Source organism: Typopeltis vanoorti, chromosome 12 (genome assembly GCF_054136105.1).
Source record: "Typopeltis vanoorti isolate ZY-2024b chromosome 12, IOZ_Tvanoo_1.0, whole genome shotgun sequence".
Classification (NCBI taxonomy): Eukaryota; Metazoa; Arthropoda; class Arachnida; order Uropygi; family Thelyphonidae; genus Typopeltis; species Typopeltis vanoorti.
The window spans coordinates 48097792-48114101 of record NC_143560.1 but is presented as its reverse complement, the minus strand read 5'-3'; the positions used below and the strand labels follow the sequence as shown (position 1 = coordinate 48114101).

Sequence of the window (16310 nt, the reverse complement as noted above, 5' to 3'; positions counted from 1 at the left end):
GGGGATGTTTTGAGTTGAACAATAAATCCATTAATATGACAATTGTATATTGCTATTTCGAGTTCTGTTCTTTCTTCTTAAATATTTTTTTTACGAAAAAAAAAACACTCGTTCAAATCAGTTAATTTTCAGATATTACTAAACGTATTTATCTCATTAATATTGGATTTGACTTTGGTTGCCTTTTTAGATCTTGATATCTTCCTCTTTTTTTTTTTTTTTTTTAATCTTTCATGTTTTACGATCACTCTCCTTAGATCTAAAACGGATAAGAATCATTCAGATCCACTTTCAAGATAGATCGCTTTTATTTATTTATCTTCTCATCTAATTTTCTTGTCATATTAATGAATTATCATTTCTAAACTAAGATAACCTTCGTTGACGTAACACACATCACACATATCGTAAATATTCTTTTTACGATATGTGTAATGAATTAAATCTGACATACTGTTTCAAACATCTCAATATACTCAAACAAAAGTAGAAAATTAAATTATTTTTGAGACGAGACGATAAGATATGTGTCCATTTTTTTCTACGGCTTTTTATGCCTTTGTAGCAGAATGTAATCAGGTCTCCACCAATCTGTCATCATCATCTATCTTCATGTAATGATTTGAGGATAAGATCATGAACAGTTGCATACAAAATACCAGGATCGTCAACAACGGAATCTGGCATACCTTGTAGAGTGCTTTATCGGTTTTGCCAGACCACTTCCTTTCGCATTCAATGCGATCATTTCCTAATCCAGTGCATGTGTGTGGGAGGTCGGTAATATACATCCTGCATTTTTACGATGTGCTACTTTGAATGGCAGCAAGTTTGTTGAGAGTGATTCTAGTTCTCTATAAAGCAGACATTTCCTCATTGACACCATCGATACGTTTAGGTTTGTACAGCAGCACCAACTTATCCAGCTGTACAACAAATACCTAATAAGTGCCACTTGGTGGGGCATAGCATGCCATACTTAATATGCCAACAATGAGCAATAGAATGTTACAGTTTACCCGCAGCACTGTCAAGTGTAAATACAGTATAACCTACTGTTTTCCACTGAGGATACTAGTCTAAAATCCAGTGAATTTTAAGCTAGTTAATAAACATCCATTTATAATATACTGTTTCGTTTTGGTGCTGCAATACTGTTAAAATAAAAACGTACAGGCCTTAGTGGCCAGTACGTTTGTATTAGGCATGGCCTATTACAATTCGAAACCGCGACCGCTTCGAGGATAAGGTAGTAACCTAGGCCTCCCAGTGTGCCCTATGTCTGCAGATGCGTGTGTTCACGGGGCCGGTTCGAACTCAGGTCTTTCCGACAAAAGGGCTTCGTCTATACCAGGCATATCAAACTCGTTTACCTCCAAGGGCCAAATTAAGCTGCAGGCCGCAACAGAAAAAAATCTCGAAATAAAGAGGAAACTGATTTTTTAATATTAACATTATATAAGTACAAAATACAACCATGTTTCAAAAATACATATAAAATATAAAGTTTACATATTTAAATAAAATTATACATATCATTTTTTGAAGAAACTTGATTAAATGTGATAACAAATAACTGGTTTTTACCGCAGCTCTATTATCTTCAATAGGTTTGGTAAACACACTTTGTTGATTTTGAAGTGTCAACTTTAATTCTGATAACAATTTATCTTCACGAAGTTTCGCAACATATTTGTCATAGTTTTCTTCATGATGTATCGTAATGCGTTTTAACATTATATTCTTTGCAATCTGCAATAGAGTTTCTACATATCAGGGATATTTTTTTTTTCTTCACTTAATACAAAAAATTGTAACTCCCATTTTTCTTGAAAACTACAGTGTTCTTTTTCAATTAATCGTTTTTTACTAATACTGTTGAATGTTTCGACATAATTTATATAAATTCTTTATTAATTATAAAGAAAACACTACCCTTTCTTACGACTTGAAAATTGCTAACGGCTAGCCTCCGATTGCTGTGGTCAGCGGATGTAGCAGCGTACGTAGACTTGCTCGTTAAAATTTGGTAAAATTCGATATTTATGCAGAGTGGTGTAAGTGTAACAAGATTTTTTGAAATGACAAATAGAAGATTATTTCCTTTAGAAATTGCAAAGTAGTTTGGCGTATAAAATAATCTTAAGTGGAAATGTTAATTTTTTAAATATGTTTATTTAAATCGGTGTTGTCAAAAGTGAAATAACCATATCGGTTACAAAGTTTAGAAGGCCGGACATTACTTGTCAACGGGCCTCATGCGGCCCTCGGGCCTCGTGTGTAACATGTCTGGTCTATACCGACAGCTACGGAGGCTGTAATATAAGTTATCAATAACGTCCAATTGACGTTACCGATGGTGGCTAAACCTTTCAATAAGCAGAATCCTTCATTGTTTCTTCTGTAACTTTATAAATTTGCAACTCAATAACGCTTATCAAAAAAAGGTAGTTTTCTGATTTTTTTCTCATATAATTATGCCTCAAACCGGGTGAAAATTTGAGTAGAAATTAGCCAACATCCATTCTCAATTCAACTTTGAACTCATCACATTCATTTCTTCAGTAAATATGTCGTTCGTTCCTGCTCATTCTCTGGCAAGCGTCCTGCAACAGAATTTTCCAGAAAATAAAATCTGTAGGCACTTAAATAGAAAACTATAAGTGCCTTTATTTTATTTAATCCCTAATATTAATGGGAAACGAGTTTTCAATTTGCATGCATGAATTTACAATTTATCACGTATGCCTCAAAGCTTTCTTAATGGATTTATTATGGATTTGTTTTAGTCGTTAAAAATGAACGACAACAGATTATGTTTTTGATTACGTCCTAGAACTAACCGGCTAGTGCTTCTGAACATGCACTTTGCTTACACGAAAAGAGAGTATTAGGATGAGATTGATAACAGGTACCATACAAAACCAAATGAATAAATGAATCAATCCTCTTCTAAAAGGCGGGAGGAAGGGAGGGAGGGGGAGAAAGATCTTGGAAAACACAAAATATCAAGGCATAAAGATTAAGCAAAATGGATTTGAGACAGTTAAACTACAGTATAGTCAATTCCATTATGCTTATTACTTATTTGTTTATTTATTTTCATGTTTCTTTTTTGCATAGAGACCACGTTCATTCATACATATAATTCTTTCAAGACTTTGGAATTAATAAAAGGCAATGCTTATTGTATGGTATAATAGCTAAATATTTACAATATTTAATATCGTGAGTGTATTCAGAATAAGCAGCATACATCCCTTAATTTTTTATATCCTTATGATGCACAAATGTATATTAATTATTACCGGTTTGATTTTTTCCATGTTACTCTTACATTAAATAATCTTGGAAAACATTTAAATAACTACTAATATTATCGAATCAAGACATTCCTTTTTTATTCAGTTGTTGAATCATTCCAATGAATTTGATTTGTTTTGCTGCGCAGTTAATATTGTTATATCATACTGTACATACGAGTTGAGCTCTTTGACCTGTTCCTTTAAATGCTTTATCATGTAGTACACTTTACTCAGCTCGCAAGAAGGAACGTGCAGGTATATATCAGATATATTTTTCTTGTTTTGCAGTACTTGATCTTGGTTATTCAAAGTTTGTATTTCCTCATATCTGTGTACCGACTTTTTCCTTAACATGTTCTCATATTCCTCCTGAAAGATATTACATAAAAATTTGTAAATGGATATTTATTAATTATAATCGAATGAAATTTGCTAGACTTAAGAGAGTTGATTATAACTCCAAGAATATACGCGTTCGAGTTAAGTCCCTGCATAAAATGTAGATGATGGGAAGATAAGTAAATGTTAATAAATTAATATTAAGTCGCACTAGCGAATTACAATTCTTAGTGTATTACAATAATTATAATAAATTATAATATATATAAATATTTCATTTTTAACAAGACTAAATTTGGTTGGAATCTCTTCAAGAGCGAATACGATATCAGAATGATGAAAATGTTTAAAAGAAGCATTAAACAAACATAATGAAACATTATGACAAAAGTAAACCGGAACATACAAAATGGACGTTTTGATATACTGAAGATAAAAACAAAACAAGAACACTGTTAGCCCTCCCCAAAATGCATGAACATTTATATGATAACAATATGAAGAATATCATGAATAAGAAAGAAAATAACTACCAAAATAACATAAACAACAATATTGGGGAATTATTTACCTTAACTCGTACTTTCCATCGTCTCAATCGAAGCAGTCCCCCCTTAGCCATGCACACAGCGATCCTAGGAATTTTTTCCCATGGTTCCATGGATCCCTGGAAGTTCTCAAGTGTGACTGCATTGAGCACCTTCTGCGATTCTGCCTGGATATCTCCTCCTGAATTCGCATCAAAACAACCTTTTCAGCCATAATTTAATCTTGAGGAACAGGAAAGAGGCGTAGGGGGTGAGGCCAGGCGAATAGGAGGATGGGGAAATAAATGACTGTCGTGTTTTTGAAAGCCATGAACTGTCGAACAACGATGTGAGGACCCAGTCGTTGTTCTTTCACTTGACTTAGCCGCTTCAAAACCTTACCATATATATGTAGAAAGTTTTTTACCTTGGGTATATGTTATGTTAAAGATACCAAGCAATTATATATATATCAATTACATGTCAAATAATGTCAGTTACAGCCAACAAAAAGAATGAATTAAAAAGATCAGAGATCAGAATGGAATGAACAGACTAATAAAATTGACTCAAAAAGAATAAAATACGAAATTATTGAATGGTCGACCAAAAATAAAAGGTTAAGAGGAAGAAGATCCATTCTTTATGATAACAGAATAGCATTATCATATATTATCGTCAGATATCATAACATAGATTATGTACATAAAAATACTGACCTTTTCTTCGCTGCATTTTATTACTAGTGAATTTTTATCTTGAGCTAATTTGCTTTCAATTTTTGTTTGTTTTGCGCTGTTTTGTAAAAGATTCCTTATGTCATCAATCCAATTTTTCGTCTTTCTGATCATGGCTAACAGCTCTTCCACTTCCTGGCAAGGTTTTAGAATATCACTGGACTTCGGCGGTGGTTCACTTTTTACCTGACTTTGCTCTTCCATCAGGTGTTATTTCTCTTCTAAAAGAAATCAGAAAAAACGTAATACTGTAATATATAAGTTGTAGGGATTGTACTTTGCACCTAAAAACAGACGTTAACAATTTTTCCTATGGAAATCCAAAAATCATTCTGAAAGCGAAATATTGCAATGATTAATCTGGAATATGTTCAACATTAACCATGAATACTATTCTTGTTTATATTTACAGTAGATCTTCGAACTTTAATAAACAAAGTAAGAAGGAGTTTTCTCTCTTTGTTTCTCTTAAAATTCGGGTTAAAGTCCTTTCTTGTTTATAATAGTAATGATACGATGGCTATTCAGAGGAGAGAGAGAAAAAAAGAGTAACAAAATTGATATATATATATATATATATATATACTAACAGAGTGCATCCCAAGAAGATGAGTATGGTTCAGAAACCGCGCTTTTTTGTGTAGTAGCATTGGCATAATTTATTTTATCTATCTTTCTTAAGTGACTCAAGTTGGCTGCGAAACCTTAATTGAAGGCATTGCTGCAAAAATGAGGCAGCTCCGTTTTTGGTCGAAAATTGAGTTACAGGTTGTAATTCAATTTTCTTAAAAACAGAGTATTTGGGTGTAAAAAAATCGTTAAATAGATTGGCGTAAGAAGGAGGCATAGAACTTGCACCTTACAACTTTGAGACTAATATTCATAATTTCTTATAAATATTTCTTTGTAATTTTCACAAAATTGTGTTGTTTGATATTGTCTAATATATTCCCATGTAGTAATAATAGTTTTGTAACAACAGTTTATTTCTTATTTTAATTATTTACGTTAGATTAACGTATTTTTGTGCAATTTGGCACAAAAAGGGAACAGCTTCAAATTTTGAAAATTCATCCATCTACGAGGAAAAAGGGTTGATAAAATTGGAGCTCCCCCCCCCTTTCTTGCCGTAAAGTCTTCAATTGTGTTAAGACTATCACAGTAACCAGTATGTCTCTTTTGGGTACTTCAAAAAATGATAACAATGATTATTGAAAAAAGAAAAAAAAAGTTCTTGCAAGAACCTTGCGACATTTCCTTTCGGTTGGAAAGACGTGTTCAAATCCCATCTAGGAAAAGGAACCGCTATAAGGGCTTTCAGCTGAGGATGTCTTAGTCGAAGTCAAGCGGAGATAGAGGGATTTTTTCCTCCTGGAAAGTCAGGTTTTTCATTCAGTGAAACTGGTAGAGAACACACGCACTTTTAATCTGTTAAAAAGACCGGACTCACAGTCTTAATCTCAGCGACCGTAATTCCAACCAGTCCAACTCTTTCTAATCGCACATTAGTTGATGAAGTAGAGTAAAGCAGAAAGCGACATGATGAGCAGGTATTTCTTGGAAACAAAGCAAAATTTTGACAGATAATTTTTAATGTTTAATAACATGCCAGAAACCATTAGTAACTTCAGAATATTTGAATATTTCAAGATGAAGAAGAATATCAAATTATATTCGTTGTTACCAAGCAGGCACAGTGTTGCATCACAGTTATATTATTATTATTATTATTATTATTATTATTATTATTATTATTATTATTATTATTATTATTATTATTATTATTAGTGTACAGAATCCGATGATGGCAAACTTTTTTCATGAACTATAGTCAACATCCCTGATTTTTGTTTAACGCATGCCAATATTTATTCAGGATATATTTACAGTGGAGAAAGATACCCTCAAAAGGAGGTAAAAAAGAAGAAGCTTTAAAAAGAGTTATATCTCGTTTATTTTTTATGGACATCCCACTTACAGAAGTTGGGAAAGGTATAATGCATTAATGCCATAGACCAGGGGTCGGCAACCTACGGCCCAAACGTACATTTTTGGCGGCCCATAAAAGGTTGACCATACTTACATGACATGTGGCCTGTATGTTGAATTATTTAAATAATACATTTTATAACATGAATAATAAATTAAAAATAATTTTATACCTATACTTCGGGATATCACCTGTGCAACTTGGTCATACAAACAAAAGGAAACTTTTGTTGGTATTATTGAAGATTTACTAACGGAAGTTTCAACAAGATTTGTTGATTTTCATAAACATAACATCGAAATGCGATTCTTTTTGAACACTTTTAATGTCGACATTAATGACATACCAACCCACTACTACAGAGGGAAGTTTTGGAATTGCAGCACAATGAAACATTAAAGAACGCATTTTCGTTAGAAAATATCCAAAAATTTTATCGATGCTTACCAAAAAAAATGAAGGATTAATCAGTTTCGCAAAGAAGATGATAGTCGCATTTGGAAGCACATGCATTTGGGAATAAGCATTTTCTGCCATGAGTTTTAGAAAACATAAATTTTCTTCTCGACCTGACTGATGAACTTTGCATGCTTCGATTCGAATTTGCACCTCAAGTTATAAAGTGGATCGAGATAATTTGGCCAAGGGAAAACAATCACAAAAGTCACATTAAGTAAGGAGACTCACATATCGTGATGTACAAACTATATTACTTTGTTTTTATGTGATAATAATTTTTCATTGAGTTTCATTTTCATGCTTGTTTCATGTCTGGTACTTTAAATATTTCTGTGTTTTTTAAAATTGATAACTTAAGTATATTTTCACTCACTATTATCTCTTAATTAAACGCTTGCGGCCCGATTATTAAAATTAAAAGTTGAATGTGGTCCGCGAGTCTGAAAAGGTTGCCGATCCCTGCCATAGATAGTAATCGACTCACAGTGCCTTCAGGCCATAGGTTAGATAAGCCAAAGCCTTCCTGATAAAGAGGCATCCGACGGACGGACAGTGGCACATAAATTGGTCACACCCCCCTATAAATATACGTACTTGTAAATGTAATTATCTATTGGTGATTATTTGTAATTTCGGTTTTTTTTTTTTTTTTTTTTTTTGTCTGTATGCGGGATGAAAAACCCGAGTTTCCGGGAGAAAAAGCCCTGCTACGTCAGTATGAGATCGGCTAACTCACCTTCGATTGAGAATCGTCCAGATAAAGATTCCTCCCGTCGCGACGAGAATCGAACTTAGGTCTGTTCCAATCGGAGGGTGCAACGTACCGTCGTTCTTCCAATTGCGCTACGGAGGCGGTCTATAATTTTTCTATCATTTTTCTATTCTATCATTTTTTTTATTGTTCTATGTTTAAAATTTACAACATAATAAATAGATCACACATCGTTTCTCAACAAAGAGATAAGCTATTATTTTGAATATAATTACGATGATAAGCTTTTGCAAGAGTGAAAAACAAGGTGCCAAGGACAAATCACGCAAGCGCACATTCTTCACATGGCCATAATTGAATAAAATGATGTTCCCTTCAAAGAGAATCACGAATAATTTATCGTCAGTTTGCCAATTGAACCATAACTACCTCCTGTTGTGAAAAAATAAATCCACGCATCCACGTTAGTCCAACATATGAGTCTATAGAACTCACACTGCACTCCGTCTCTGCATAGTATTGCGATTCTTAAATGAATTTCTGCAGCTGTCACACCCTCATGTCACAGAAACTGAATCACTAGGCAGCAATTCTTTGTTGCGTTTAGGAACGACCATGTTCAACAGACGAAAGTCAGCGAGACGATTAATGGTCAAGGTCAAAATCTTGACTTCAATAACAATCACGTCTGTATTAATGCTTGCATGCACATTTGGCAGCGGGACCAGTAAAAAAAAAAAAAAAATGCATAAATCATCGCCGAGACGTACTGACGTACCACATTTATATAAGTAAGATTATCATGAATGACCAGATTAACTTGTTCTGTCTAATTTCACTCATGATTATATAAGAATCTAAAGAGAGAGAGAGAGAGAGAGAGAGAGAAAGAGAGAGAGAGAGAGATTAAATCAAACTGAATTTGGACCTACTAATTTCAAAGGATACTTGCATCTAAACGGGGAAATTATATTAATATTACTTGAATCATTACTGAAAATAGAAACTTAACTCAGAAAAAAAAAACACGACAGAAATTAAAATAAATGAAACGAACAAAATTTCTTTTTTTTTTTTTTTTAAATGAAAAAATAAAAATGTATCTTATAATTTTATCTTTGATTTTTATTGAGTGTTTTTTTTATTTTTGTTGCATGATCGCAGTATTCAGTCATGCACTATTTATTTGGTTCTTATGGTATATTAGAATTTTCTGGACATATGTTTACTATTCCTCTTCCTTCTTACTATTGTTATTCCTTTCTGAGCAGCGTATACAATGTATAAATTGAGGTTCCTGTGAAACTGCTAATCACAATAACAATTCGCAACAGCAAAGCATAACTGATCAGTAATGACAACATCACTTAGATGGAAAGAACGTTGATTCGAATATCGTCTAGGACACGATAATCGTTTCAACGTTCCTTTTGGACCAATTGTTTCCTTTTGGTTGGAGAGACCAAAATTTGAATCCTGTCGAGGATAGGAAGAATTTTTATGAGAACTTTTGAACTAAAAGTAAATTAGCCAGTCCTGTATATTGTAGAAGTGACAGATTTTTCCTCTCGGAAACTTAGGTTTTTTATAATCGCACAAAACAGACAAATAAGACAGAAGAGCATACGCAGTTAGATGGCCTCATGGCCTTCGTTGCTTTGCCCGTAATGCCAAAAACAACAACAACAATATGTGAAATGTCCACACGAAATAGTATAACGTGGAATAAAATGGAGTAGTAACATGCCGTAGATTACTATAGTGCAGAATGATGTGTTGAATGGCCTCCGGGTGATGAGTACGGAACTCAATGGAAGTGCAAGTAACAATAATAATAGACCATATACAACTTCAAACAAGCACTCCTTTACAGTCATTAAAAATATCAATAACTGAAGGATTATGATAAGATGCCCTGCGTTACGCTAGCATAACTTGGCATTATTATTCTAACAATTATTATTAACCAATATCAAATCAGGCTTCAATACACCATGCACATAACAAGAAACTAGAACAAAGTTTGCCACACACACACACACACACACACACACACACACACATCTTTTTCAACACGGAAAAGACACATTATTGTGATTATTAAAAAACCATTGAAAATCAATAATTGCAACGAAATGCATTGCAGCAATATAGGAGAAAAATTCTCGTGCACCGCAATAACACAAATCACAATAGTAAAATATATTGGCCTTCACGTAGATCACGATATGAAGTGGAGTAGTCATATTAACTACCTTCAAAAAGAAATTAAGACCTATCGCAACGAACCTTCTCCAAATTAAAGATATATTGCCACCCTTCACACTTAATCTGATGGTTGATATTTGTACATCAGTTTTAATGGAGGGTGGGAAATTTTTAAAGAAATAATTTGCCATGGCAAAACTATATACGGAACAACAGCAACACAAAAACAGAAATTGGATAACCACAGAGATTTTTTTTTTTAAAATTTATTTATTTAACTTCATAAAATATACATTGGAAGATAGGCTACAAGAGACTATTTACATATGATAAGAATATATTACAGAGAAAAAGGATTTTCTTTTTGGATATACAATAGAAAGGAGGCAAATGATACATGAGTGGTAGAGAGGATTTGTCTTTTTTTTTTTTTTTTTTTTAGAAAAAGTCAATATTACAGTTCTCTTAGTTATCTTTCAGCTGCAGTGTAGAGAGAGAGAGAGAGAGAGTTGTGTGAATGCAAATAACAAATGCAACTCTCCACAACCAATTTCGTAAGAAGTTACTATATAAATTATTTAATATGCACTTCCAGTGAATCAGCGAACTATCTCTACCTAAGCAGACCTTAAGAATACCATGTGGACTGTTTATATAGAAATCATAAGTAGATGAGACACACAGAAAATTATTTCATGCGTTACAACTTAAATGATGAAAAAATTGTCAACTAATTACTACAGTGGCTTCAAAAAATCTCTCCGATAGCTTCAAAGATACCCTTTAGCACTGTGATTATAATCTTTTCGCCAAGTATAAATGAATGCACAAATGGTTACACGAATGAATACATAAATAAAGATTAAATTTCCTAGTCATTTTATTTATTATTATTATAAAATGAATACTAGAATAATGCATCGTAAATAAATACAACAAATCTCATTTAATTGGATTACCACTTACACAGTACCTGAACTCTTTCAATAAATTTGCTTTAGATTATCCTTTTAATGTAATAGCTCAACATTTACTCATTTCTAACCCAGAAATATATTTCTTTAGAATCTTTAAAATAACCTTTTTTAACAGAAACTAAAAAGGAAACTGTCTGATCTGACTCAAATGGAATATGTACACATGTTTCTGCGTGATAGACATCGGTCACAGCAAACCAAAACCAATTATAGTGTGCACTGACGTATTTCGTGGAATGTCACGTATTATAATAGACCATAATAATTCGAAAGGCGAACTTTTGATATCTATTTATAGATGGCGCAAGGGAAACAAATAATAATGTATTAAAAATATATTTTATTTATATTATTTTGGGATCTTCGAAAGTTTGTACTTTTAACGATGTCAGATATACTTTTTAGCTCATATACAATACATGCCTGACAGCATAATAAATATTAGAAGTCATTTGAATTAGCAAACTATACTAATCATTCCTTTATGTAATAGGAAGGACAAAGAGGGAGGGGGGGGGACTTGTTGCACTATTTTATTTAATAATGCTGTTACAATATTCATTTATTTATCTGTTAGCGTAGTACAAACAGATGTCTCAGTGGAGATTTAATATAAGTGGCATGCGGGTTTTTTAAATAAAGGCTGAAATAGAAAACCAGTTCTCGTCGAGATCTCATTGGTGGCGTTGTGTGTTGTTAGTGATCAGTGTCCTGTGTAGGCGGAGGATTAAATATTAGAGACAATGATTTGTGTAGAGTGGAGTGACCTCTCGATGAACATTGGACTCATTGGGTCACACGACCACCACAAGAAGTGTTAAGATCATTTCAAAGAAAGGATATTATTATTATGAACGATTGATGAAGCTAATATTTAATGACTATAAATACATCTACTGTTGCTTCGCCTATTCTAATAGATTTAGAAGAATAATACGAACGACATCCATAGAAATATTTCTAGACACTACACCTACATAGCAGAACCTGGAATGCACGGACTAACAGTAATTACGTATTACCCATATACAACTAAAAGTAGTTCATTAAATATTTTTCATTACATACAATTGAAGTATAATTATTTGGTATACTTATGATTACAATCAGGGCCGCCCCTAAGAATTTTGCCACCCAGTGCAGTAGCTTATTTTTTCGTATAGTCGCCCCCTGCAGTAGCATATTTTGCCACCCCTTCTCCCTTATTTTTCGTATAGTTTATGCCAACTTTGCCGCCCCCAAAAAAACTCCGACCCTGATTACAATGAATATTGTCTGTAATGTGGAAATGGGTTTCTAAGTAAGGCTACAATTTATTTCTATTTTTCATAATATAAATGGTAAAAAAGTTCTGTGTTAATCAGTTAATGATTTCAAAAAAAAAAAAAAAAAAAAAAATCACTTATCATCCTCTGCCAAATGGGTCAGAAATTTTACTTGCGAGTTTCAATTTTTCCCCGAATTAGCGAGTGTGGTATACCATTTTATTGAGATTAAATTTATATGTACTAGCTCATATTATAAAAAAGTTATTTTCATATTCATAATATTCGCATGTTTCAATTAGCAAGCCCGAACAAATTATCAATAGTTTATAACAGTAATTAGAACTCACCGACTGAGCTACAGAGGCTCTCACTGAACAAATCATTTAGACAATGAACAGTTATTTACTGTATAATGCATTCTATGAACAGTGAAAGACTACAAGATTGTCACGAAATATATTTTGACTCCTGGCATTAAATAAACGAGTAAAACTTGAAACGGGCAGTCATTTGAAATCCTCCCATGCAAGGCGATGATTTTGAGTTTGTAATTTTGGTTGTGTGCTATGTTATCAGCATAAAATACTTAAATGCATACGTTGCTAAAAGGGTTAATATTAACAGGTTATAGATTCTAAAAATTCATTGTTATTGTATCTAACATAAATTCCCTCTGAAAAAAAGAACGACGTTAGTAACATTCGTCGTCTGTAAAACAGGCTATTCCTTCGCGATAGCTGGCTTTATAAAGTTTGCTATGCGATGTAGCCTATTATATAGGCTATCTATTATTCTCTTGCGAATAAAACAAATGTCTAGTTTATAGAATAGGAGGACTAGCCTATGAAATAGGCTATCTCTTCTATTTTTTTTAGAAAGGGTTTTTTTATGAATATAAAAGTTCATGGTAGACACATTAAAAACTTTCATTTTTCCAGAAAAAATGTTTTAGATGAAAAATTTATTCTGCATGGACATCCTTTAAAAAAATTAATACTGATACGATTAACACATTAGTAAATATTGACAAGAATGTTAATGATTAGTCTTTTATTAACAAATATTACCTATAGACTATGTTAGGTAAATTATTTATAGTATGCAACATATTTTATGGCTCAAATTCTTTTCGTTTAATAAGTGATGCATGGTTCTCAAAGAGTAGCAAGCAGGGAAGTAAGCAACATTATTCAAAGTTTGTGTCAAGACAGAAACACTAATTAAAATGTTGTGAAGAAACTGCAAGCTAGCATGACAAGCAAAAATAGGAACTTGTTGCTCAAAACTATGGGAATGGAATTAGGGATAAGAATAAATTGACTTAAACTTCCCAAGCAAACTATGGAAGTTTTAGTTAATATTAATGACACGGTAGGGCGTTCTTAAAGAATTACATTGAGATGAACTATATGATAAATCGTCTTCAGCAACTCAGGTAAATGTTTCGTATGAGTTTTACGACCGTTTTAGCAAGATGAATTCTATTCTAACCCTGAAAGAATGACAGTAAATAATGAGAAGATTTCGGGATGTTTTAATAACCTTTTCGTGCTGAGGAGATTGCGAGAAATACAAAAAAAAAAATACTGTGGAAACTTTTTTTAGGACTTTTAGGAAGGTTTTTATTATTAAAGCGTTCGCTTGGTATATCCGCTCGTGACACTTGAGAAGGAGATGCTAAAATTACCCAATTATTTACTTCCGTAAAGTTTTGTCTCTCTTTGTTAGCGAGATGACAACTAATTTCCTTGATAGCAGAGAGACTGAGAGAGAGAGAGAGAGACTATTATCGTGACCCACTTTTCACTCTTAGTATATACACCAGGATAATCATCATAATAATAATAATAAACAACTAAATTCTCTTTCAAAATAATGTAAACGAAACAGTTATTTAGACAGCATAACTGCATGCAGATTTCATATAATAAACTAAAGTTTTTATATTTATATTTAGTCCTCTCTTGACATTCACGGAATTACTGGGAAGTCTAAGAACTTGCAAAATCAAGTTTTTAGAGTATTTTATTTGTTTACTTATTTAAGAATACGAAGCTAACTCGAAATTTATTTCCGTTTTCATGTCAAAATAATATTATTTCTTACTACTCACCCAGTAGGAAAGCTGAGTTTTTTTTTTTTTTTTTTTTTTTTCTTGAGGCTAATTGCTCGATGCTGAGAATTGTTGAGGAAAGTGCGTGTTGATTATCTTCCAAGTTGAGTCTATTTCTGTGCTTGTTTTTAATTGAAGCAAATTGGAAATGCTACTTCGCATTCGCAAGTTGTAGTTGTGTGCTTGAAGTTCTGAACCGAAGTATTTTTTTTTATTATTATTTTGTTTTTACGTTTCAGTTACTTAACAACATTTACTTACAGTTAATAAAATATTGCATTATACTAGTGTACGGGGAGATAGAATGAGCATCTATTTGAAATCTTTCCGCGATCCACCGATTGCAAACAACTACTTTATATCCAAATTTTCTTTTTCTTTTTTTTTCTTTTTTTTTAAAAAAAGTAGTTGTTTATTCTATCCATATAGCTCAGGCCGTTAGTGTTTATCAAATATTACGAATAAAAGTGATGTAAAATTTTTCGATAAACTAAGAGTATAACAAATTCATTGATATTTACGGTTAAAATTAGATAGAATAAAATTGAATTAGATTTGGGATTGATTTTTTTAATAGTGCCTTTGTAGGACTTTTTTTAGTTGCAACTTAATATAATAAACATATAAATATAACAATATAGCTATCATTTCAGTAATCTGAAGATATTATTGTCAGATGTAATATGAACTTAGCTTAGGTTTCAAACACAAACTTGATACTAGATGGCACCACGTACACCTGCCTTTAGATTATTATCATTCTAATTGTAGTTCGATATCGCTTGAATATCTTCTTAAACTACACAGTTCGCTTCTTAGAAAATAATAATAATAATCGGATACAACTGATACAAACAGATGAAAAAGCTTAAAACATCAAATAATGAATTAAAAGCAATAAAATAATCTAAATAAAAGTTTTAGAGACGTGAGAAGACAAAAGTTTCTCTATGTAATCTTTTATATTCTTCAGTCCCTGTGTCGCTTTGTTTTTCCAACCGCCTTCTTTTGATTAGTTCCCATGTTGAATCTGATATCCATGGGTCTCTTGGTCTTCATATTGGGCCGAGATACGTCTTGGCTGTATCTTGTATTATCACCTTGATTCCTTCCCAAAGCATTTCTGGTGAGTTCTCCTCATTTGTCTACAGAAAATCATCCAACCGAGTTGATATTTCGTCTGTGAATCCACTAGGAATTATCTAACATCCAATCTAGTGGAATGTGCCTGACTTGGAAGTTTTTGGAGTCTCAGTCTTACTTAGGCTCTTACTAGCTGATGGTCTGTACCACAATCTGCTCCAGGACAAGTGTGCACATCAGAGATGCTTTTGTCTACAGAAAATCATCCAACCGAGTTGATATTTCGTCTGTGAATCCACTAGGAATTATCTAACATCCAATCTAGTGGAATGTGCCTGACTTGGAAGAAAAAAATTTTGGAGTCTCAGTCTTACTTAGGCTCTTACTAGCTGATGGTCTGTACCACAATCTGCTCCAGGACAAGTGTGCACATCAGAGATGCTTGTCTTCCACCCCTGGAGAACCAGGATGTAATCAATCTGGTGCTTTGACCCATCAATGTTAGATATTTAAGTATAGATCCGTCGTGGGCGTTTCTGGGAGCAAGTATTGGTAATAATTAATCTGTTAGCTTGGGCAAATTCCAACAGTC

At 32.8% G+C, this 16310-nt stretch overlaps 1 protein-coding gene across 2 annotated transcripts in view; it reads right to left on the bottom strand.

Moving 5' to 3' along the window:
* Positions 1 to 1441: 1441 nt before the first annotated feature.
* Positions 1442 to 16310, bottom strand: part of LOC150100764 (uncharacterized) — a 37212-nt gene continuing 22343 nt past the window's right edge. Inside the window, exons 1-3 of one of the 2 annotated variants that reach the window (XM_090401780.1) lie at positions 14636 to 14958; positions 4891 to 5129; positions 1442 to 3674 (exon numbers count right to left, since the gene is read on the bottom strand). In XM_090401780.1, the coding sequence (XP_090257906.1) occupies positions 3417 to 3674; positions 4891 to 5112 (480 nt within the window). In that variant the 5' untranslated portion in view covers positions 5113 to 5129; positions 14636 to 14958 and the 3' untranslated portion in view covers positions 1442 to 3416. Of the gene's footprint in view, positions 3675 to 4890; positions 5130 to 14635; positions 14959 to 16310 lie in introns of those variants that run through there. The other variant, XM_090401781.1, reaches the window with a different exon arrangement.